The sequence below is a fragment of the Phallusia mammillata genome, chromosome 5, assembly GCF_965637545.1.
Source record: "Phallusia mammillata chromosome 5, kaPhaMamm4.hap1.1, whole genome shotgun sequence".
Lineage (NCBI taxonomy): Eukaryota > Metazoa > Chordata > Ascidiacea > Phlebobranchia > Ascidiidae > Phallusia > Phallusia mammillata.
In genome coordinates, this window is record NC_137256.1 from 8,909,765 (window position 1) to 8,934,019 (window position 24,255).

The window sequence follows — 24,255 nt, forward strand, 5'->3', positions numbered from 1 at the left end:
TTTAATTCTCCTGTTTTATTAGCAGGAAACTTGTCAAAGAAAAGCATGAAACTTCAAGAAAAGGAAAAATGGATGCAAGAACACGAGCAAAAAACAGCAAAATAGTAGTCGGCAGTGGTAGGAAATTGCATTGCAAAAAAACTTCATCACATGATGATAGAAGGAAGTGGGGATATATATGACGTTAATTTCCTGGAATATCAAACTTAATCGTTGAACGACACAAATGATGGCTAAAGTTGCCAGTTAATATCTCAAAAAACGCAACTCTGCTTGTCAAAACCAGCCTCAAAAACGCAACTTCAAAAAAAAAATCAAAAACAATCCAATTTAGCCTACTGTCAATTAGCAGCTTACAGAGGCGCATGCATGTAAAATAACAAATACGGCATTTTGACAATCCGCCAAAAAAACGCAACCAGTTACATCAACCCGCAACTCGATGTAAAAAACCAGCCCAATTGGGCGGGAAAACCGCAACCTCGACAAGACTGGCAATTACCGTTCCAAAGTTCTGATGTCACACTTGGTGACTCTGGACTTCCCCCTGTCGTCTTTGGTGATCCGGAGGAAGTTATCCACGTAGCGGGATCTTCCAAGAAGCTCCACAAAGTCCTCATCGTGAGTGATAACCAACAACTGGAAGTTGCGCTGTTGGGAACGAGACTCGATAATACTGAAAAATAGGTGTTTGTTGTTGTTAGGTTTTGAACTGGTGTTTTTAGCTTATGGCTTAGCGAGACAAAATATATGAACAGGCAACCGACTAAATCAGTCGCTCTCAAGCTTCGTGGTCCTCTTAGCTTAAAGTAACCCTTAGAAATCGTGCACCCATGCTAAGAACAAAAAAGCATGTGGCAACTAATTCACATACAAATATAAAACCGAGAACAATATGGTTATGAATGAAGCGCTAGGCTGACAAGAACACCATGGAGTATTGGTTCACCTCTACAAGGCAGAAGTACCTGACTAGCGCTTGAGCCAAACTTTCAATGTTGTCTCTGTCCAAGTTAGTTGTTGGTTCGTCCAGCGCTAAAATTCCACAGTTGATACAAAATGTTTCAGCCAATGCAAGTCGAATCACCAGTGATGCTAAAACCTGTAATCAGAAATACTGATTACACGAATTTTGCTATAGAAAACAATTAGGAGCAGTCGAGTAAATGTTGTCCCACTGATTTACACTGTTCTTTTGATTGCCAGATACCATTACGGGCATTTGACTCGACAACAGAAGCATTTTACGGTGTCTTTTCTGTGTTACGAAACCGTTCAATAATAACAATTGGATAAAGTGACAATACAAACATTTTTTTTGATTTGTGAAATAAATATTCAACGTTTTTGCACCTTTTGTCCTGCACTGCACCTTCCCCTCATATCCATTTCAGTATCACCAGCATGCATTACAACTCTATAGTTGAAAACCCTTCGTGATGTGCTGGTCGAACCTGCCGTGTCCTCACTACTACATATTTCAATGTAGTCGATGTCTGCAACAAAGCAGCAAAGTGGTTAAGTAGTGATGGATCGAGTACCCGGTACTCGGTACTCGGTATCGATGGTATCGATGGTATCGAACGATTTCGGTGGTATCGATACTCGTACTCGGTATCGAAATACTTTTTCTCAGTTTTCGATACCAACGTGCGAATACCGAAGGCCGATTTACACCATAAGAATACGGGCAACTTTTGGCCTATATTTGCTTCGGACAGCACAAAAGTGGAAAAAAGTTCTGCCAGGTTACGTATATTTTTTTCGCTATGACGTGGTGATTACATTTTTCGGCATGTGTGTGTGCACGCCTGTACCCCGACCACGGCAGATAAATTAGCCAGTGATATACAACTAAGTACAACACTACACGTAAGTACTCGGTAATCGTACTCGGTATCGAAGGTATATACATGTGGTACTCGTACTCGGTATCGGTACTCGCTTCAAAACCTGGTATCGTCCCATCACTAGGTTTAAGCCCAAGTGGCTAAAATTTTATGCAGTTTTTTAAAATTCATGAAAATTTAACGAGTTTGGCGCTTATATCTCCCACTTGTGTATGATACGACCATTGGTCTACAAGGGTTTTATTTAATAGTCTATGTTATGGTTGTTATATCCCATTGTTTCTCGCCGTTGTTGTGTCACAATAGCCATTTAACCAAATAACCATTAATTTCCAATTCACACTAAATATTTATCACAACATTTTAACATGAAGGCATTTTGGCACACGTACAATTTCATTAAAAATAGAAAATTGAAAAAGGAGGACATTTTGGGTATCGGGGGACAACTTGGTTTTTGTCAAAAAGAAGGACATATGTCTCCCAAAATGAGGATGTATTGTAGAATTACCTCAAAAATACTTTCCAATCTCTACATGGCAGTCAGCTCACAACAAATAAAGTAATTTCTAGAAGTTAGTATCAAGCAAAAATGTAATACCTTTTCCACGATAAGTCTGCTGCCACAGGTCTCGTATAATTTTGTTGATCTCATCCATCTTGATCTGATGAAACCGCATGATAGCGCGGTCGAGCGCTTTATAATATTTGCCGAGATCTTGTGACGCAAGTTCCAAGGTCACAGAGTTCACTAAACACTGCTTGTATTTTTCGTCGGCGTATCTGTATCAGAAAAATCAGTCAAAATTGAGACACTATAAACTCCAGGAATTTTTAACAATTGCGCCTAAAATGATAATGACACCAGCGTCTTTTTTAGATCAAAATACTTTACGGCTAGTGTTTTTTTAGTTTAAATGGTAATTTTAGGAGGAAATACTTTTAGGTGAGAATTAGACTGATACAAACCGCTTTTATCATTTTGCATATGAGATGTATATACTTATAGGGTGTCTACACAAAAGTCTGCATGGAGCAATGCACATTTCAAAGCTTTGCGATTTTAGTAATTAAAGAACCCCACCCTCTTTCTCTAACACGGGTAGTTAGCTTTTTCAAGGACCCCTCGACTGGTTCCACCAACGTCCCCAGTCGTGTTTACCCACAATGCACCAACTTCACTTTCTTGTGAGCCCCAGTCACATAACGCCTTATAATACGGTGTAGCTGCAGGGCGTTTAGCAATTATTCACCAATTGTGCCCTCCACAATTTTTCGCTCCATGACGTTTTAACGTTGCGCAGCTATTGCAGGCTTGCTAATTGTTTTAGTGGAATTGTGTCGCTATATGTTCTTTCACCAAACTCAAGGTAAAGATTGTATTGCAAAAACGATACTTTGTTTCAAATTAGATCATTTTTAAGAACTCGGTACTCACTTGTACTCGTCTTTTGCGAGTTCGCGCCGAGTTTTTTTCATTTCCTCTTTCCAAGCCTCCTGCCGTGCAATCGATCTCTGTTCTTCGGCGTTCAACGATTGACATTGTCGGTTTAGGTCGTGCAACTCACTGTGACGTCATAGTGAAAGGATTGTTACGCGACAAAATGTGATAAGTGAAAACAAAATTGTAGAGCTTTTAAAATGGTATTGTTTTAAATACAGAGTGTTCTCAATTTAAATTTAAACAGAGAGCGTATGAAAACTATTAGATAACCTTTGAACTTTGCTGAAAGCACGAGAGTGTGTTATCAAATTGGTAACATATTTGATCAGAGTGTAAGTTATATTTGCTGACAATTTTGTTATTTTTTAGGTTCGGTTCGGGTTTGACTGTTTTCGGTTTCGACCCTAATTTTGTACCTACTCACAACTCTTTTCAAGAAAGCAAACCTGTTTAGTTTAGCAGCATCCATTCCGCCCAACTCTTGCTCCAACTTTTCAATTTCTTCGTTCACTTTCTCTATGTCATATTTTCGTTCCCGCAAAGCTGCGTTGTCTTCCAAGTCCCGTTGACGATCCTATGCGCAAGGGTTACCATCGGTCATATGGGGTTACTTTCGGTCAATGCGACCCGGTGACGTATTTACCGTGCAAGTTGCGATGTCCTTCTGCAGTTTCGCGATCAGTTGTCTCATTTCGTCCGTTTTTTCGTTCAGATTCACGATTTTCGATTCCAGCTGCTCGATGCTGACCGCAGTTGACTGTGACGTCACAAAGCATTTCTTACGTCAGTATTACGTCATAAAACAGTTTGAAAAAGGTCGAAACAAGGCATTTTTTAACAAAACTTTAACACGGATACCTAAATTTTACAATGACGTTATTATAAACCTATGACGTCACAAAGTATTTCTTACGTCAGTTTTACGTCATAATACGGTTTTGGAAGCCGACACGTGGACTTTGTTTCTTACAATAGTTTTACATAAATACTTCAATTTTTAAGTGATGTAATATACCTATGACGTCACACAGTATTGCTTACGTCACTATTTACGACAAAAAAACAGCTTTTTGAGGATCAACAAACATTACCAAAACTGTGACGTTGTTTTAATTTAAAATGTCGTAGGAATAAGAACCAATGACGTCATGCTTTCGTCACAATGATTTATTTGTCAACTTGCAACAAAAGAAGGTTAAAATGAATAAATTAAGTTTCAACTTATTTGCAAACCTGAAGTTGGTCCTCAGTGCCTGACATTTCGAATTGCTCAACGCTCGCTTGATAATTTTGGAAATTTTTCATTTTCGATTCGATCTCACGGAATTGCTGATTCGCGTTGCTTAGCAACTCATCGTTGTCTCGAACCAGTCGCTTCTTTGTCGCTTCCAAGTCCTCCACTCTCCTAAAACACGAATTCTGTCAACTGTTATGCTTTTGTATAAACGTTACAGCACACAGATAATTGTAATTGGGTCTGACTTGGCGGGTTCGGCCATTGTATTTCTTTAAACCAAACTGGGGCTTTGTTTCCAACTCTATTTATTCTTCCTAATAGGGATGGGCCGAGCCGAGCCAGAACCCGAGTACTCGGTACCGAGCATCGCTGTTTTTGATGCTCGGTGCTCGGCCGAGCAGTTGCACAAACTGACCCGAGCATTAAATTTGCATATTTATGCCCATTTATACGAAACTAGTGTACGAAAGGGTATCCAAAAACGAAAATCATTGTTTTATTAAATGCGTCATACTTTGGAAAAACACGTATTTCTGGGGTCTGTAAAGCATAACACGCCGCTTGTGACGTACGTACCTTGGAAAGCTACAAAACTAGCGTGGAATTAGGAATGTTTATGACGTCACAATGCACCGAGCGTGCTCGGCCGAGCACCGAGCATTAACGTGAGATGCTCGGTGCTCGACCAAACAGAACATTTGCAGTTTTGGCACATCCCTACTTCCTAATATACTGTCATTGCACATACGTGGATACACATTGGACAATCTGTCAAACGCCCCGAGCCAAAATGGGTCAAAATGGTAATAGGTTTTTGGCGTTCCAACTTTTTTGTGTTAGAGTGGTCGTTGGTGCCCACATTAATTCGTGTATACAGACTCTGTTTTAGGGCTATTACATCAAAACGAACCAAAAACCAAGCAATGTAAAATATTGAATTACGTCAAAAACAATTAAATAAAAACTCCATTGTTCTGTCAGGAAAACTCATGTCTTGGTTTATTGCGTACAACCGTATAAAATGTGAGTCAAAATTTTAGGGTTTGGCTATGGCAGTCAACGGAGTAGAGCTATAAGCATAACCCTGCGTATAAACCTTGTTCCTACCTTTCCAGCGGTGCCAATTTCGTTCTGTAATCTTCGATTTCTTTTTTAAGCCGCGCGATGTCGCTCGAGAGCGTCTCATGTTGTTCTTTGAGTTGTTGGCATTTTTGAAGATCGGAAGCTAGTTGTAATTTTTCCTCCTAAATACGACGGACCAACATTTAGTAGTGAAGGTATAAAGATAGCCATCTCATAATACATTAGAACTGTTGGCCATTTTAATGCTAACTTACATGGCCTACAACAAGACATTCTACTGACACATGAACTTACATCAGACAAAGTTTTTATTAGGACTGGGGTGAGGTTTTATAAAAAATGATAATAAACCCACTTTATATACTTAGTTCCAAACCCTACATGTAGGCCTAGTTACTTTACTAACCCTATCCTACTCTCCCAGGTAATTTAAATAACTCTGCTCTTCACGCCACCTATCGGTATTTAGCAAACTTTGCCTGTTGCGAGTTTTTATGTTAGTAGCTCTACCGCTACAGTAATGGGTAAAGGGCAACTTTTTTCTACTTGCTTCAAAGTATAATATGTTGCAGTATAAGTTTTGACCTGGTTCATGAGATTGAGCATTTGCCTACCTTGATTGAATTGACTTTTTCTTTCATCTCATTTACTGCTGTTGTGTGATTCTGAATTTCACGTCGACTGTTTTCAATTTCCTGCATAACTAAAAACAAAACGATTAAATACAAAGTCAACTTAAAATAAAAAAATCGGTAAACATACTCGGCAATCATCAAGTGTTTGGTCTAACACGACTTTTTGAGTCCATTTTAAGATCGCTAAATATTTTCATCAATTAAAATCCTTGGCAAAAAATGTCCAGTTTTTGTTAGGGGCCGATTTTCCCCCCAAAATCATACCTTGGTTTAGAGTCCGTGAAAGCTCTTTCTTTTCAGCAGTGACGTCATCAAGCGACTTTGATGACGTCATTGGGATGCGAGATTCCAATCGGCGCAGTTCGCGATCCAAGTCTTTTACTTCAGCCTGTAATAATAGCAAAAAATGTATTGGAAAGGTTAGTTAAATTTCAAGAAATTTTTTACGTAACTTCAAAAGCAGGTTAAAAAAATATGTAAAAAACTAGAAAGGTGGCTTTTCCGGTAAACTGCAAAACGAATTTGTGGGACTAACGGGGTGAAAAGTGGGTGAATCCAACTAAAAGTTAAAAAATGATTTAAAATACAATGCACCAAGTATATAATATAAAACTCCTGGAGCATGTACTTTAGTAAGACCTACAGCCGTTTAAAATAAATACGTTTTGGGGGCCTGTGGGTAAACTTCTGGGTTAAATGGGGTTAAACTTTCAAGATATCAATCAAGGATAATTAACTAACATGTGTGTAAGTTTGAATAAATTTGAAGCACTCTTTTTTTTACGAAATCCATGGAACAAACCAGCGTTAGACAGGAATAAAAAAAAACAATATGTGTACCCTTCAGGAAAGGGGGTCGATAATTATCGGTAGAATACAAAGAGTCAATAAGCCTTGTTAACACTACAAACCTCAACCACAAACACATTTTTCCACCTGTAAAGTGTCAATTTGAGCGACATCAGAAACACACGATTTGGCCTTGTCCTCATCCGATTTAAGTCGCGTCAACTCCTCATCCACTTTATCTTTACGATCGCTGACGTCACCGATCTTTTTGCTGAGGTCACTCAGTCGATGACGTAAGTTGGGGATTTCCCTTCCAAGGCGATCAAGTTCAAGTCTGTGAAATAGAAATCAGGATTTTTTTACTGTTTCCTTTGCAGTGTTTGTTAGACAGCAAAATGGCCACAACAGTATAATAAAAACGGTTAGATGTAGATGTTACTGGAGTTAAAGTTTCTCACATTTTTAAAATTTACAACAAAATTTTTTCAGCCGGTTCTATCACAAAAGTCATATTTTTCAGCCGGTTCTGTTGCAAAAAGTCCATTGACAGTAACCAGTAATGCTAACTGGTTCGCTGATCTCATAAAATTTTGTAAGACAGTTCTATAGAACCAGTATGAACCGGCTGAATCCTACCAGAGTTTATAATGCTCAACAATTGTCTCTTTTTTCATTTTCTATTGTACAAAAAGCTATAGCAGGAAAAAACAGGCAGCGGTCTTCAATTTTTGCTGGCATGAATTAGGCTATTATAACTGTAAATATTTGGACTATGTAATCAAAAAACAGGTACAGAGCATAAATCATTTCTTAAAATTTGAATAATAAACTGACGATGCCTGTTTTAATCTGGCAAAATGTATATTTCTCTGATCTTTAAGAAATGATTTATGCTTTGTACCTGTTTGTGATCTATGGTCTGCAAAAGATTCTCTACATATATATGTAAGTTTTCAGCTAAGAACTATTTCTAAAATGGCATTAGTTTACTTCTTAGGTTTGTTGTTTTGTAGAATACGGTAGCGATCCTGTTTGCTCTTCAGCTCCCTCATCTGGCTATCAAGTTTTTTCGGAACAAGTTCAAGCTTTTGTTGTAGACTTTCCACCAGTTCATCAATTTCCTGAAAAAACACAAAAAAACACATACATTTCATAATTATCATAAGCAAAAAAATACAAAGCAAAATAGCATTTGCTGAATTGTTTGGACAATAAAGCATGTCGGTTTTAGGTCTATATAGGCAGTTATTTTCATTATTAAACTTATGAACAGATCTGTTATCTGTATATAGTGTTCCAATTAAATACAAGTTCTTTTGATATCTAACAAACTTACTGACGCTTCCTCAAACAGACGCTGACACAAAGGGCATGGCACTTCAGTTTTGTCATGCTGCCCTTCAGGGTTTAACTTTTTGATGAATTTTTTGTACATGAACTGTATTCCATCAGTCAACCCTGCCAAAATGTACAAAGCACTTGTTATGGCCTGTGCTTATGTTTACAGTCAGTACAGACAATTATACTCCACTTAATCGGAACTATCTAAATAGCGATGGGATGGGTACCCGGTATTTTGTCTCAGTTTTCGATACCAACGTGCGAGTACCGAAGGCCGATTTACACTATAAGAACACTGAAAACTTTGTGCCAATGTATGCTTCGGACAGTACAAATTTGGGAAAAAGTTCCGCCAGGTTACTTATTTTTTTCGCTATTGTATGGAGATTACTTTTTTCTGCATGTGTGTGTGCACGCCTGTACGCCGACCATGGCAGATAAATTAGCAGGTGATATACAACTAAGTACAACACGACTTAAGTTAAGTACTCGGTATCGAAGTTAAGTACTCGGTATCGAAGGTATATACATGTGGTACTCGTACTCGGTATCGGTACTCGCTTCAAAACCTGGTATCGTCCCATCACTACTATCTAATATGGTTTCTTTCAGTGGTTTCATTCCCTTTCGAACCCCACCCTCTTTCCTAACACGGATGGTCAGCTTGTATAGGGCCTCACGATGTTACGCCCCCCCCCTCACTCCCACCTAGGTGGCTCCAGTCATACAATACTTTTAAATACAGTGTAGCTGCAGTGACAGTTAAACCATTGTGAAGCAATTTCCGGCTTGGTGATTGTTTTACTGCAATTGTGTAGCTATGTTTTCTTTCACCAATAAACTCAACGAAAGTGTATGTGCAAACCAGCGATCACGGCACACTCATGTTCAAATAATAATACGCCAGGGAGTATACCGAATCAAACCAGTCTTCAAAGCATTTCCATATGACAAGGCATGGGCTAGAAAAATCCGGCTTGCGGTGGGATTCGAACCCACGACGGGAGCCCTACTTCAGTGGTAATCAAACACTTTTTACATAAGGTGGCACACAAGCTCTGTGCAAAAACCTGTTGCTAGACAAAAAAGCTAATAGAGTTGCTTTACTCAAAATCGCTTAAAGCAAGATTAGCTTTGCCAGATGCAACATTTACCAAGATAGATAGAGAAAAATTTCAAGTAAATAAGCATTTTAAATAACTTCACCTTTGTTTCCCTGTAGTTCCTGTATTTCTTTCTCAAGTCGAGCAAGATCGCTTTCTAAATCCTGTGAACCACAAAGTTCAAATAATTCCTCATCCAGTTGTTCCTGCTTCTTCTTTTTGTCTTTTATCTCTTTGTTTAACATGTCGCGTTCTGTAGTAAGCTGAGTAACTTGACGCCTGAACGAAAACAAAAAGTTTAGACCAATGGATTTGGCAAAACCAAAATTTTAATTGAAAGCAAATTTAGATCGAAATCCAATAGTTTAGTTCATTTCTTTGATTTGTTAGCTATTTTAAGGAAATTGGACAAGGATTATTTAAATATGTACTTGAAAGAATTCACAGAACTAAAAAAGATGAATTATTTAAAAATTGACACAAAATTTTGTCAAATTTTAGCAGGATATAAACGATATAAAACATTAAAATTAAATTTTAAAATAACTCATACAACTGCAGTAAAAGCTAATACATTTAAACTTAACCATTACTACTTGTGAAATTATCTAACCAAACTGAAAATAAGTTTTCAAAAGTTCCTTTTTTATCCCCCGAAACCTACGGACTTCCCTTTAAAAAAAAGAAAACTTACAGACAATACTTACTTTTCCGTGTCCAGCTTCTGTTGTGAAGTAGCCACTTCTTCTTCTTTTTTCATAATCCATCTGGAAAGCTTCCCTTTCTCGGGAAACGGTGATGATTCAGATGACATGATCCCAACATCTTGGAGGACGCCTTGATGTCTGTTCTTCATTCGCTGGATCGACTCTTCCTTGCCTTGTTTGTCTTTTTGTATCATTTCCAATTTAGTTCTGTGTCAAATAAAGATCAATATAAGGATTTAGATGATAAAAATTCATAAGTGGGATCAGCCCTGAAGCGTTCATGTGGACCAGCCATCGCAGCATACTCATATATAAATACCAACTGAGTTACATACGCTCAGCTGTGAACCTGTCGAAAGTCCAAGGCAAACCGCTAGGACATCCGGGGTCAAACTTTTGGGGGATATACTTTAGTTAACTAACTAACATGTGTGTGAATTTGAACAAGTGAAAAGAATAAAAATTCAGGAAAGGGAACTGATAATAATTAATTTAACATGATATTAGGAAACAATACCTTGTTTCTGCTGACTTCTGCAGCTCAGAAATTTCGTGTTCAAGGGCTTCAATCTGTTTTGGCAGTTGGCTCTTTTTTATGCTCAACTTTTTGATGTTTTCATGGATTGGTTTCACATCAAACGACATCTCCAACATTTCAAGATCTTCTTTCTAATAAACAAAAACCTTCATTTTTTATAGCTGTTATTTTTCAAATATATCAGTTTCTAGAAAGGCTTATTGAAAAATAGTGGAGTAAATAAAGAAAACGATTAAAAACACAACTCAGGTTCTTCAGAAAAAAGGTAGTTAATTTAATAGTAATCAAAAAGTGACAGCTTTAATTTATTGTTATTCTGCGTTGCATAGTTGCATAATTTCATCTTTACGCTTAATTTACATTTCTGACACATTTGTGTGATGTATACATCAACTATTTTGACATCTTTTTTCATTACGTATCATTTTTGTTGGTTGAAAAAATCTTTTGAACCTAAAATTCGATTATCTCCATTTCACGTCAGTTCTATTTTATTATTTTTTGAAAAAAATCCCAACTTACAGCAGTATCGAGCTTGCTTTGTAAAACATCAAGCTGATCATTGTCTGATGCGACCTGCAATCTGGACAAGTCTTGCTTTATCTGCCAAAAACAATAATTAAATTATACGAAACAGAAATGGTTAAGTGGCAACAAAATAAAAATGGTGTGATTTTTTGGCAGAGAAGAATCAGGTTTGAGGTGACCAACCTTTGCTTGTTTACGTTTCAGTTCCATTAGAGTTTGTTCTTTCAATTTCCGTCCCTCAGCTACTTCAGTCTTTTCCTGCCAAACCGATCGCAAATTGCTGTCAGCTTCCTTTACTTCTGCATCCATTTTAACCTGTTAAAATCGGACATTTACTTTTGGCAAACAAAGCAAAGACCAAAAAGGTGGAAAGCATATCTTTACTTTCTGCAAACAAAGCAAAAACCAAAAAGGTGACAAACAGAAGCCCTATTTTATAATTTTCCTTTGTTTACATTTTTTTAGCAATCCTAATAATCTGCTCTTAGCACAGTATTGAACATTTTCTGATATCAAACAAGACCAAAAAAGCTTTAGACAATTTTTTTTTAATAAACAAGAAAATTCTCAACAAACCTTTTGTGATCTAAGACTCCTGGCTTCTGTGTTAATATAATCCTGAAATATGGAGATAAATTCCTTCACTTGTTCTTCAGTGATCTCGCCGCGACCCAGTTCAGACAAGTTGAGTTTATACAACTTTTTGTATTCGCGCATCAAAGCAGTTCGTGTTTTCTTTCTGGTTCCTGCATTTTCAATTTCTTGCTGTAGCTTTCCTATGGCAACACAAAAGTTCAATAAAACACAACAAAATCACAAACTATGATAAGGGTGAAACTACAGCGCAGTCAAGAGAAGGCTGGAATATAGTGCAGTCATTATCATGGAATTTCAACAGGTTTTATCTTTAATTGGGTACTGTATTGACCAAGCTTTTCAGCCAGCAATAAGTTAAGTTTGAAACATGAAAGTTAAGATACAATATAAAACTGGTTAAATGCCTAGTATATATAATTTTAGCAGCGCCAACTTAATATTCTTGTCTAAACTGTAGCAAAATGCATTGCAGATGTGATAAATCAAAACTTCAGGAACCAACCAGAAAAGGTAATATTTGTATGTGTGGTTTCACCAAAATGTCTAGCCACAACCAATATTATCAGATACATATACAGATTCTTATGTGTGGAACATACCTTGTTTAATTGAGAGAGCAGTTTTCTTTTCTGTCACTGTTGTGATTTCACGTTGTAGAGGATTAATTTTCTTTTCACACTCTTGCTGCTTTCGTTCCTTAGCAACAAGTGCTTGTCCTTGCTCATTTTGAAGGTCGCTTAACTGTTCATCTGTTCCCTGAAAAAAGCAATATCTTGGTGAAAAAATCTGATTCCTTACATGTGACAGCATGTGTTTGTTGCTTGTTTTATTTTTTCCCTCGATGAGTGGGCAAAGCCTAAATGTGTTATACGTAGAAAGAGTCTACTACGAGAGCGGCCTGTTTTATTGTAAGTCAATAGAATCACTTTTATTTGACTTTTTGGGGAAGTTGGTGACTTCAAGTTAGTTCAACCTATCAGAGTGAGTATTTTATTCAATTTCTTGCCCAGATAAACACAAGCGACTGAGACAGGATTAGAACTCACAACCTTTTAAACGACAATTTCGCTAACCACTCTGCTATCCTTGCAATAACAAACAGTTTTACAACTATTGTCTCAGATTATAGTTGCCTCAGCACAACCATTCATTGACCTCAGAAAGTAAAATAATGAGCAGTTTGAAGGTAAAAATATGTTGTGTGTGTGTCATGGACTGCAAATGAAAAGACTGTGCTCACACATAAAAAGGACAGCATTAAATCAGTCAAAAATAAGAACAAACCTTAACATTTTCCAAACTTACACGAAATATGTTTCTAATTCTTTTCCTTAGTTTTTCTTCATCCTCCACCATTTGATGTTGTTGACTTTTCATTGCTCCCAGTTTTCCATCCATGGTAATAATCTTGGATTGTTTTTTGGAAAGTTCAAGCATTTTTTGTTTAATGGGCATCAGTTTCTCCCTAATTCCTTGCGAACTCTGTTTTGCTGCTTCTAACTTTCTTTCATAGTCCTGGAAATAAAAGGCTTTGAGATAAGACCAAGGTCAAAGCCACCATCAAAACATTTATCAACTCCATACAAAACTTGAGTAAGCATAGCCCTTTAACAATTTTACATTTGTGGGAAAACTTCCAGATCAACTGTGGTCAAACTTTGGGAGGATTAACGTTAGATAAGTAACTAACATGTGTGTAAATTAAAATAAGTATGAAGCACTTGTTCTAGCCCAAATGCATGGAACAAACAAGCATTAGACAGAGAAAAGATAAAAAAAAAATAAAGACAAAAATTCCTTCAGGAAAGGGACCCTTCAAAAGGCAATAGATCAAAATTAGGTTTACTTGGTGAAATAATCATAGCAGCATGTTAAAGCTGCAATAATCACCAAGCTAGATATGCTAACAATAATTATACCTCTACTTCTCTGTGAAGACTAGCAGCTTTTTTGCTGTTGCTCTCCAAATATTCCAAGGCCACATTTTCTTGTTTCATTTCTGAGTTTTGGGTTTTCTGTATTTTGCGGATCTCATCCAATGCTTTGATGTATCTATGACAAACAAAAGTATTATGCAACAAAAACATGCATTGGTTACCATTATCCATGTTAAAATTTTGAAACATATTGGCTGCATTGCTGAAAAAAATGAACAAAAAAATTGAAGAATACGGGTGTGATAATGTTTCACAAAGGAAATGTGTTTCTACCACTTATATAGTGAGCCATAGCTTTGTGCAAGGGCTCAAACACAGGCTAACCTTGTAGCAGCAAATATATCATCGAATTTCTGTTTGACAGATTTTCCTTCACTTAAAGGCCAGTTTGATTCTTCCTGGTGGCAGAATATCACATTGTTGAGGACTGCCTTTGATACACCTAGGGTGATGACCATCTCTTTGTTCAGTTCAGCACATTTTGAAGTTATTGAGACTCTCTCACCATTTCTAGCAAAAGTAACAAGGAAAATCAAATAGTCACATCAATGAATTATGAGATTTTCGGATGTTTCAGACTAGCTCTTTCAATAAAAAAAAAACTCTAAACGCATTTATGCTATCATAACACATTTTGTTTGCTTGTGTCATTATTATCCTTGGTGGGTGGGCAATGCCTGAATGTGTTATGCTCACAATGAGTCAGTCGTTGAGCAGCCTGTTTTATTGCAAGTCCGTTGAATCATTTTTTATTTGATTCTTTAGACTTAGGCAGTTGGTGACCTCAATTTAGTTCAACCCATCAGAACCACTGGGTTGGAGCTATGTTACTCAAGTTTTCTGCTCAAGGAAGCACAAGCGACCTAGATCTGACTGGACCCCACAACCTCAGTTGCGCTAACCACCTAGCCATCTTGGGTACATTTTTATAAATGGTAAAAAGCACTGTTACACTATTCCCTTTTTGCACGGTGTTTTTAATTTGATAAAAAAGGGGAAATATAAGTACATACCTTTCTTTTGTGATAACTCCATCAAGTGTTTTAAACTGTATAGTTCTCGCTTTCTGTATAGCCTGTAGACCTCGCTCTACAAGAATCATTTGGCCTTGAAGGTTTTTGCATTTTAGACGAACCTACAGATTTTAATACTTGTGCTATACATTGGGGGGGAAAAAGAAGCCATTCAATATTTATTAAACAAATATACCTTGGCTCTTACTTCACTTTCGTGTGCAAGTTTCGGATCATGCACAAAAGCACCACCCTTTGTATTCAATGGACAGTCACCGGTGGTTGCATATTTTAGGCATTCTATTATTGTCTGCAAAGTAACAACATACTTTGTTTACAGTAGTAATGATTTTGATTTATCGCAATTTTTAAAGCTTTTTGTGTGGTCATCACCCTAAGAAATGATACACTTACATTTAAGTCTCACTAACCAATTAAACATATCATGTATTTAACGAAATGTAAATCACAGTATGCCAGGCCTATTGAAGGTGTTATACTAAATCTGCAGGTCATCAAGCCTTCTCATATGGCAAGGCATAGGGTTGAAAAATCTAGCCTGCAGTGGGATTCGAACCAATGACACAAGCCATTCCAGGAATTGTGTTCTACCAGCTAAGCTACACAGACTCAGTGGTGAAACCGCCGAAAGTTAAAATACTACATATTTAGAATGGAATGCTTAGTTTAAACTTATTCCCAGAAAACCAATAAAAACTACCAAGTTAACTATGCAATAAGCAATTTTTTTGGTCTGAATACATAATACACTTCACATACCAACCTGGTTTTAAACAGTTTATTGAGTTTGAAAATTTAACAAACACACAATTTATGTTCATTTCAATATCATCCAGTCAAAGACACGGCCACATAAGTAACCCACCGTTTTTCCAGCACCATTTGGACCAACCAGAAGGGTCAAAGGGTGTTCGAACTTGATCACTTGCTGATCTTTGTCGTTTGGGCCGAAAGCCCGGATGCCCATAATGGACATGGTTTCAATCATAGACATGGCTTTGTTTATTAAATACAACCTATTTTACAGACTGCCTACAAAAGAAAAACTCAGAAGAGATGCCATTTTTTAGGATTCTATGTGGCGAAGAGCTTTCAAATCACACAAACAATTTATTTTCTACAAAAAGGTTTGTTCTGTACATACAGTGTAGGTTTTGCAGTTTGACATCGTTAATTTACATTTCCAATGTGACTCGTGGAGCCAAAAGTTGCAAATACCTAAATGCTCTAAAGTATATGTAGACAAAATTATCCAAAACAGTCAATTTGTGAAAATTGATGTAAAGAACTCTCAAAAAGTACACTCCTGATTGCATAAATTCATTTCAAAAAATTCCATTGTTTGTGAAGCTGGGCATGTTGGAAGTTTTTCAAAATTATGCCTCATTACCAATGGGACAGCACACACAACTATACATAACATTTCAACCTTTTATAAAGCACACAAGATTACAGTAAAAATGGCTCTAACAGACAAAATATATTCTGCAACCAATGTCCAAAATATTGTGGCAGTTTTGACATAAGTGTTTTTTTTGGGGCCTGAAAAATGACAATTATTTTCTTGGCCAAAATTAAAGCAGGACCACACATGTATTGCTTCATCATTTTTTCCATTTGGGATCGTGACAGCTTTTGCGGGATTTAAGTGTGTACGTTTTGGTTGACTGCAAGTTTTTGATAAGGAGGCATATTGTTATCTCAGAAGTTGCTTTGGCCTCTGCCCCCTCGGCCACCTCTGCCTCTTGAACCACCACGGGACCCACGATTAAAGCCCCCTCCCCCACGAGGGCCACCACGCCCCCTATTAAACCCACCACCACGATTGAATCCACCTCCACCTTGGTTAAATCCACCACCAGCACCTTGGTTAAAATTGCCACCACCTTGGTTATAACCACCACCACCGCTGCCACCTTGGTTAAAACCACCACCTTGGTTATAACCACCACCACCGCCACCACCTTGGTTGAAACCACCTCCCCCTTGGTTAAAATTGCCACCACCCCCTTGGTTAAAGCCACCACCACCGCCGCCACCTTGGCCTTGGCTAAAACCACCGCCACCACCACCTTGGTTAAACCCACCGCCACCACCACCACCACCCATAGGACCCTGGTTAAAACCACCCCCTCTGCCCCTGTTAAAATTTCCGCCCCTACCTCTGCCCCGAAAATTGCCTCCCCTACCTCCTCCTCCTCTACCCCGAAAACCGCCTCGGAATCCCCCATCTCCAAATCCAAACCCTTCATCTTGTCCGAACATGTCATTGCAAAAGCCAGGATCAAAATTTTGAATGGGTCCCTTTGGAGGAATAGTGGTCAAGAGTTCTAAAATTTTCGAAACACAACAGGATATGATTTCTATGCTGCCGGAAACAATGCAAATTCGGTCCGTGGACCCTGGGCAGCAATCCTGATCCACTTTAATGATGGCTCCAGTCCTCTCACGCAGCTCTTTTATTGTGTATCCCTTGAGGCCAATGATTCCTCCAGCTTGACTTTGGTGAACTAGCAGTTTTAGACTGAAACTGGTTGTGCCGTCTTTCCTTTGAAAGGTGCTGCCTTCATTAATCACAGGAAGAATTTGCTCAACAATTTTTCCACAGCTTTCAATCGATGCAGTAACTTGCATTACACGTTCCGGAGACTCATTGTCATGAACATGAATCTGGGCTTTATAATCATTTCTCATCTGTTTGATCACAGAACCACTTCTACCGATAATTCCTCCAGCAGTTTTCGAAGGTACCAAGCATCTTAATTCAACATCCTCATTTTTTGCTTGGTTTCGAGATCTCTTGGCAGGACTAAAGGTGTCGCTGCCTTGTGATTGGTCAAAAGAACGCTTAACACCCGAATCTCCTTGATTATAGTCACCCCCAGACCCATTTGCAGAATAGTCAGCTTCGGCGCTAGTGTAGCTCTGGTACTCTGCTTGATAGTCGGCCATTATCACAAACTTGGTTTAAAAATCTGAACCAGAGTGATCCCACCTTCAAAAAAACAATAAGCCTTTGGTTTTATCTTATTGACAACAACACATAAAAATTCAAACAGATATATACATACAAAAATTCAAAAGAATGTTATAAGAACCGCTGTAAAAAAACTCAAAAAAGCTACATGTCCTGGTAATGGGCATTAGAAAAAATATAGCGTTAATGTCAAAAAATATCTTTGACGAACAAAGCACGTTTTATCACTATTTTTTATTGGTTATGCAATACAAAAGTAAGAACATGTTAACCACAAACTATACTGTTACGACATTTATTTTGTATCTAAGAATTCATTTGTTAACTTATGGTAACTTTGTTCCAGCGGCAATTAGCAAAAATATTAAGTAAATTCTTTCCCGGGCTTTCCGCGGTAGTTCAGTTCCTCCGGCAAAACTGGTTGAAATTTGGACATAAAAATCCAATACACTACCGCACATTTTGATTTTAAATAAAAATATGCTATTTTAAATGAAAATAAAAGAATAATAGAAAATGTTTAAACTTTCACAAAGCACATTCAATTAATTATGTTGACAATACTGCCAGTAGTTTAACACGTGCTTAACACTTGAGAATCCCGGGTGCAACGGATTATGTGAACACATGTGCTATAAATTTTCGCAGCATGACATCACAATCGGAACGGATGTTTTGAAATGGCAAAGCAGCTATTGCGTTTGGGGCCAAGTTTGTTTTTGGAATAACTTTCAAAAAGTTGCTATGTTAAATGCAAATTATCAGTAAACAATACAAAAAAGACGTACATTCATATATCTGTTCGTTGGTTAACCATGGCCATGGCCCAGTCTGCAGAGTATGGCAGGTGCAAGCGCGATTTTTTTTTTGAAACAAATTTTTTGCACGCCAAATTTTGGGATTTGCACGCGAAAATTTTGCACCAAAGTCATTTAATTGGCCTGTCTTGACCTCTTTTACTTGCTTTGCGCCTGCTGAAATTGATCTTGCACGCGAACTTACGGGTCGTGCACGCGCGCACGCGGGACATGTATAGGTCCTGCACGCGCGAGATCTCGTCGGAAACTGCCATGTTCTGCAGACTGGGCCATGGGCCCATGGCCCATGGGTACTAAACAAATCTAAAACTTACCTTTTTTCAGTTTAAGTATGCACTAGATTTCATGTGGTACCGTAGGTTTTGTTTTTTCTTTCCATGAAGTAGCTACATATAACAATACTAGCAGCAGATACTACAAAAATAATATAATGGAGAATCACTCTAGTGAGCTACATGGCATTCTTTCTGATTTAAACATTAAATACCACTATGTGGATCATCCTGAAGTGTTTACAGTTGAAGCTATGATGCCTTATCTTGCAAACTGCAAAGGACTTGTGTGCAAAAACCTTTTTGTAAAAGACAAGAAAAAGAAACTCTGGTTGCTGGTGGCTTGTCATGACAAAGAGATCAAGCTGGCTGAAGTTGCAAAACTGATATCTGCCCGTGGAGGCTTAAGGTTTGCAGATGAAAGTGTTTTGTATGAAAAGTTGAAGGTTCTGCAAGGCTGTGTAACTCCAATGGCCATTTACAATGACTTAAGTTGTGACGTTACTGTAGTGCTGGACAAAACCTTAGTAGAGAATCCACAAGAAACAATTTATTGTCATCCAATGTCTAATGCTGCATCCATTGGCATTAAGAGCAGTGATTTTTTAAAGTTCCTGCAACATTGCAAACACGAACCTTTACTGATTGAACTTTAGACTTGCAATATAAATCAACCAGTTAAAACTGAGCCAATGGCGCGAAATACCAGCTCAGTTCCAATGAACTGCAATACACTTAGTTTGAAAATTGAAGTAGTGTAGACAAAAATGGTGATGATTGTATTTGGGTGGGGATGGGAGTTTGTAATCAAAATAATATTGTAATATTGTCTTTATCCTGAATGGGCTTCGTTTGCTCACAGCAAAGCTAGTACAAAACAAAATATTGCTCTGTGACATGTTCCATTTTATTGCGTATGAATTGTAACTACCAAGACTGTTTGCTAAAGAAATCTCAGGGTACTTGTATGTTTTAGTTGCTTAAGAAGCAAATTCAACATGCAATTCCATGATAAATATATGACTACTGCCTGGGAAAGGTGAAAGTTTAGTGGCAACGCCTGTTAAAAATCGTTGTTTCGGGAGTTGAAACGAAAAATACACGTAATAAGAGTGTCGCATTTACTTTTTGTTTGTGAAACGTGACGTAATTTTTCTTGAGAATGTTTTATTTATTTCTCGAGACTCAAATTTTTCGAGATTTCTGGAGAAGGAACTGTAGTTGCTGCAACTGATTTAATGCATTCCAAGCCTTAAGCCTATTAAGGCCTTTATGTTTTGTTTTTTAGTGCATTTATTTAACTAATCTAGATTTTATTAAATGTTTTGGCACTTCTTAGTTGTTTTCTAGAGATCAGAATGAATTTGTAGAAAAATTGAGAACAGTTATTCAAGTAGCAGTGTAAACAATCAATTACATGATGAGTGAAAAAAGGAGCTCTTCTAAATGGCAACCGTTCGCAACTGAGTATGACCCATTGAAATGTGGCAGCATTGATGGAACTGATACACAAGTGCATGACAAAGCCATCAGCAGGGCAATAACTTCTGAATATAAACCAAATCCAACAGTAAAAGGAAACCCGGAATGCACTGTTTTTGTAGCAAAGCTAAATCATGCAACTACAGAACAAACATTAAGACAAATATTTGGAAGTTTTGGAGCTGTTGTCAAGGCAACAGTCATTCGGGATTATGTCACTGGTTTCCCAAGAGGTTATGGTTTTGTTGAGTTTGCGACTTCAACTGATGCTCGAGAAGCTTACCATGATGCGCATCAACTTGTTATTGATGGAAATTCCATTGTGGTGGATTATGAGCATGGTCGACTAATGAAAGGTTGGAAACCTAGGAGACTGGGAGGTGGCTTTGGTGGAAAAAAGGAATCTGGACAGTTAAGATTTGGTTGTAGGGATCGTCCGTTTAAAAGGCCAATAACTCTGGACAAACACAGACCATCTGCTCCTTACAGAAGGCGACAGAACGAAACAGATCAAAGACAATCATTTAGCAAAAAACGTGAACATCACAGACGATAACGATTTGCTACATTTTTTGAACTTTATGTATTTTGCTTTTTCAGTGTTAATATCTCTTCACTGTGAAACTGTTGTTATTTGTCACAAACTTTGCGTTTCCTATTTTAACTACTCATGGTCAAAGCATGGGCTAAAACTATTCCTCTTAAATTTTTAAAACAGCTGATCAAATTAAAAAAAAATTATAAGATATTTTTTTTGTAATACTGTATAGGTTCCTTGACACATTAAACATCTTAACAGGATCACACTCAGTTGCCCTGTTTTTTTTGCAGGTGTGTATGCATGTAGTTTAATGAAGAATGACATGACTAATAAGACATTAGATGATGGGAAATTACATAAAATCAAAGTATGCAGATGTGCAGTCTTCAAGCGAAGGAAATAAACGTGCCCAAGAGTACAGTAATGCCTATGAAGAGTTTAAGCCCTGTAGCTTGAAAGATCTAATGTGGTTGAAAGTTGAAAAAGATCCAGATGCGTAAGTAATCACCTTGTTTATTGCTTGTATTTTTTTAAAGAACTCTAGACATATTATTCTATTGTTTTTGCTAAGATGAATATGTCCTTACTGGGATCAGCCCTGAAGCATCCATGCAGACCAGTGATCACAAAATACCATTGATAAATCATAGTACGCCAAATCTATGGTATTTGGTTTCAGATGGTTGTCAAAAAATTTTACAGTTAAACAATATAAATTTTTTTGCCAAAAATAAATAAGTTTGACTGTCATAAAAAAATTTTCATGCTAAGTGACATGTTTTTTACGGAAGGTAAATTTATGGTTAAAGTTGTTTTAGACATCCATGAATAGGGTGGTAAAAAACTTTGATTATTGAATTTGGTTTTATTGTAAACGAAAGGGTTTTGAGAGCCATTGATTTTACCACCTTGTTGTACCTTTTAAAGGGTGTCCTAGGATTCAAAGCATTGTCGCTATTCTTTGCAGTCTGCAAAACATTAATTTATTACCCATAGAATCAATTACTGAAAGCTGGTGTTAGAGATTACAAAATATGTTGTTTATTAGAGATCACAAAATGTGTTGTTTATAAAGATATTACAAAATATGTTTATTTTTTTAAAGATTACAAAATATATATTTTTTGTTCCCAACTGTTTTTTGTTGTTGATAGAGTATGGATTAAGCGCTGTCAAACAGGCACAGCTGTAGTTGGGGCTGTGTCAGGAATTATTTGTAACTCTGCATTCAGACAGGCCCTTACACTTTATGAAGGGTTTTTAATCGGACATGCTGTGATTGGGACCGCCAGTGGACTGTTTTCTTCTGAATTGAGAAAGCAATTCCATCAAGAACCTGTACTTACAGGTAATACTGTGTCACGAAATATAACTCATAATACAAACATTCCTTGGGTTGGATATGCCAAGTTGCTCATGGAACCCATTAAAATTTGGTTAAGTTTGAGTTGGGTATTTTTGCTTGGTGAAAGAAAACATAGTGACACAAGAGCACTGAAAAAAATCCAAGCTGGAAATAGCTGTGCAACATTAAATTGTTAAGGATAGCAAAATAGTGTAGGGCACAGTTGTTGGATGATGGTTGAATGTGCTGCAGCTAAAACCATGTTATAAAGTGTGATTTGGGGCTCACAAGAAATTGAGGTTGGTGCATTGCGGATAAACACAACTGGGGCAGTTGTGGGACCTTTCGGTATATTTTTGGGTAGTCCACAGGATGTCAACTAAATTTGGTGATAAACTGGAGATGATTGCTTTTTACATATTGAAAGAGGGGCTAAATGTTGGCAGTTATTATTATAACTCAATTCTTGAAATTTGGTTTTAAAGAATTATGCTTCAAGCTAAAATGCTTGTTGCACATGCTTACTTGAATCTTGCTCAAAAATGAAATGGTCCACATTATTAGTTTACTGGTCCGGTGATCACTGGCATGAAACAAATTAAGAACCACTGTTCTAGAGCAATGTGTATTTTTGGATGACATGTTTTTGCTGGAAAACTGTTTTACTAACAAACAATTATGCAGATGTTTTTTTGTATTCGCAGGTCAATTAAACTGCTTACCTTGTACTTTGATCAGAGGAAGTGTGTTTCAATTCCTTACAGCATCAGTAATCCCTGGTATTCTTTCCTTTGGGTTTACAGCTGTAGTTGCTACTAGGTATTGTATGTTTGTATTTTCTGTATAGCATTGACAAGGGAAAAAAGAGTATGTTTTTTACCTGCCATTTGTGTGGCTTATAATAATGAGGGCGGCTTGCATTTTAATTTTGCATCGATATTATTTTTACACTCCACATATTTAATTTATTTGGGGTTCAAAATTTGTGTGCATGTACAGATTATACGTCGATATACGTTCTGTTGGGTACAGTTATCAACATACCAAATATAGGCAAAATGTTATACTACGTAACAACAGAAAGATGTGTTATGAAACAATAGTATCTAAAATTCTAGCATGCCGCTTACATTATTTTTATAACACATATTCTGGCTTACAATCGAGCCAATACTCTAGACAAAATATATATTTTCCATCTAAATTCATTGATTTATTCCATTACTCTGAAAATATGTTCCAATCTTAATTGTTTTCATTTTTGTATGCTGAATATAATTTTTATTTTTTCAGATATGGTCATGTTAAAATACCGTCCTTTCCTGTCATATTTAATCCCTCAAGGGAAGTTAAAGAGTTCTGGTATCCCAAGTTTAGAATTATTTCAAGAACGATGGCTCCCGTTGCAATTCTTCAAATCGCATTTGGGGCATTTTTTGCATACAAAGAACTAAGAACTTCGGAAGCTCTTCGACAAAAACTCACTGAAAACGAAGTAAAACAATTGTGGGGCAAAACTTTGTCCAGCGTTAACTTGTGAATTTTTGCGTTGTTTTATTTATTTGAGTCCTGTCTTTTTAAAAAGAAGACGTCTTTGATGATTACTGTTTTTCTATTTTTGTTTGTTGGCAAAAAATTTTGTCCTGGCGCACGACAAATTAATATCATGTAATATGTGACAGAAAACAGGTTTGCAGTCTGTGAAGTTTTTTAGATGGAGTTTGTTTCTTTCTAAACAAATGTAAAAGTTAAAATTTCTTCAAGGAATGTTTGTCCCTTTTTCCTTAAAAACAGCTTTGTCCATCGCGTAATTTTTCTTCCACATGTTATGAATTTCGTAAGGTTGTTCAAGAAGAAAAAAATGAGAAAAATATTTATCAGAGCAGAAAAAAATCAAAATTATGCATGCAGCAGTAGAAAAGACGAAAATTTTGTACCAAGTTCAGGCTCCTTTTATTGCCAGTTAAATGAAAAAATTAAATATAACAGAAACCAAT

The 24,255-nt window shown here is 37.1% G+C and overlaps 5 protein-coding genes across 6 annotated transcripts; 3 read left to right on the plus strand and 2 right to left on the minus strand.

Annotated features, from left to right (window-relative positions):
- LOC145230724 (DNA repair protein RAD50-like) lies at positions 1–15,817 on the minus strand. The gene is made up of 27 exons (XM_080096232.1): positions 15,689–15,817; positions 14,999–15,112; positions 14,803–14,924; positions 14,114–14,299; positions 13,772–13,904; positions 13,158–13,367; positions 12,452–12,608; positions 11,832–12,031; positions 11,439–11,570; positions 11,250–11,330; positions 10,707–10,858; positions 10,190–10,396; positions 9,586–9,761; positions 8,375–8,496; positions 8,029–8,159; positions 7,186–7,372; positions 6,514–6,637; positions 6,229–6,317; positions 5,639–5,775; positions 4,528–4,699; positions 3,938–4,051; positions 3,741–3,868; positions 3,289–3,417; positions 2,452–2,633; positions 1,354–1,496; positions 969–1,102; positions 1–676 (listed from the first exon to the last, which is right to left on the minus strand). The coding sequence occupies exons 1-27, from the start codon at positions 15,815–15,817 to the stop codon at positions 499–501; spliced, it is 3,969 nt and encodes a 1,322-aa protein (XP_079952358.1). The 3' UTR covers positions 1–498.
- A 38-nt stretch (positions 15,818–15,855) lies between these two features.
- Positions 15,856–17,846, minus strand: LOC145230726 (uncharacterized). Its single transcript, XM_080096234.1, has one exon. It carries the CDS (start codon positions 17,773–17,775, stop codon positions 16,525–16,527), a length of 1,251 nt encoding a protein of 416 aa, XP_079952360.1. The 5' UTR covers positions 17,776–17,846; the 3' UTR covers positions 15,856–16,524.
- An 836-nt stretch (positions 17,847–18,682) lies between these two features.
- On the plus strand, positions 18,683–20,178 carry LOC145230170 (prolyl-tRNA synthetase associated domain-containing protein 1-like). Its single transcript, XM_080095551.1, has one exon. The coding sequence runs from the start codon at positions 19,049–19,051 to the stop codon at positions 19,544–19,546; it is 498 nt and encodes a 165-aa protein (XP_079951677.1). The 5' UTR covers positions 18,683–19,048; the 3' UTR covers positions 19,547–20,178.
- Positions 20,179–20,293: 115 nt separating this feature from the next.
- LOC145230169 (U11/U12 small nuclear ribonucleoprotein 35 kDa protein-like) lies at positions 20,294–21,203 on the plus strand. Its single transcript, XM_080095550.1, has one exon. The coding sequence runs from the start codon at positions 20,308–20,310 to the stop codon at positions 20,926–20,928; it is 621 nt and encodes a 206-aa protein (XP_079951676.1). The 5' UTR covers positions 20,294–20,307; the 3' UTR covers positions 20,929–21,203.
- Positions 21,183–23,948, plus strand: LOC145230168 (transmembrane protein 126A-like). Of its 2 annotated transcripts, none has more exons than XM_080095547.1 (4): positions 21,183–21,409; positions 22,068–22,261; positions 22,963–23,077; positions 23,552–23,948. In XM_080095547.1, the coding sequence occupies exons 1-4, from the start codon at positions 21,255–21,257 to the stop codon at positions 23,796–23,798; spliced, it is 711 nt and encodes a 236-aa protein (XP_079951673.1). In that variant the 5' UTR covers positions 21,183–21,254; the 3' UTR covers positions 23,799–23,948. The 2 variants fall into 2 exon arrangements, with proteins under 2 accessions (XP_079951673.1, XP_079951675.1); XM_080095549.1 differs by having other exon boundaries at positions 22,146–22,261.
- The last annotated feature ends 307 nt before the right edge of the window (positions 23,949–24,255 follow it).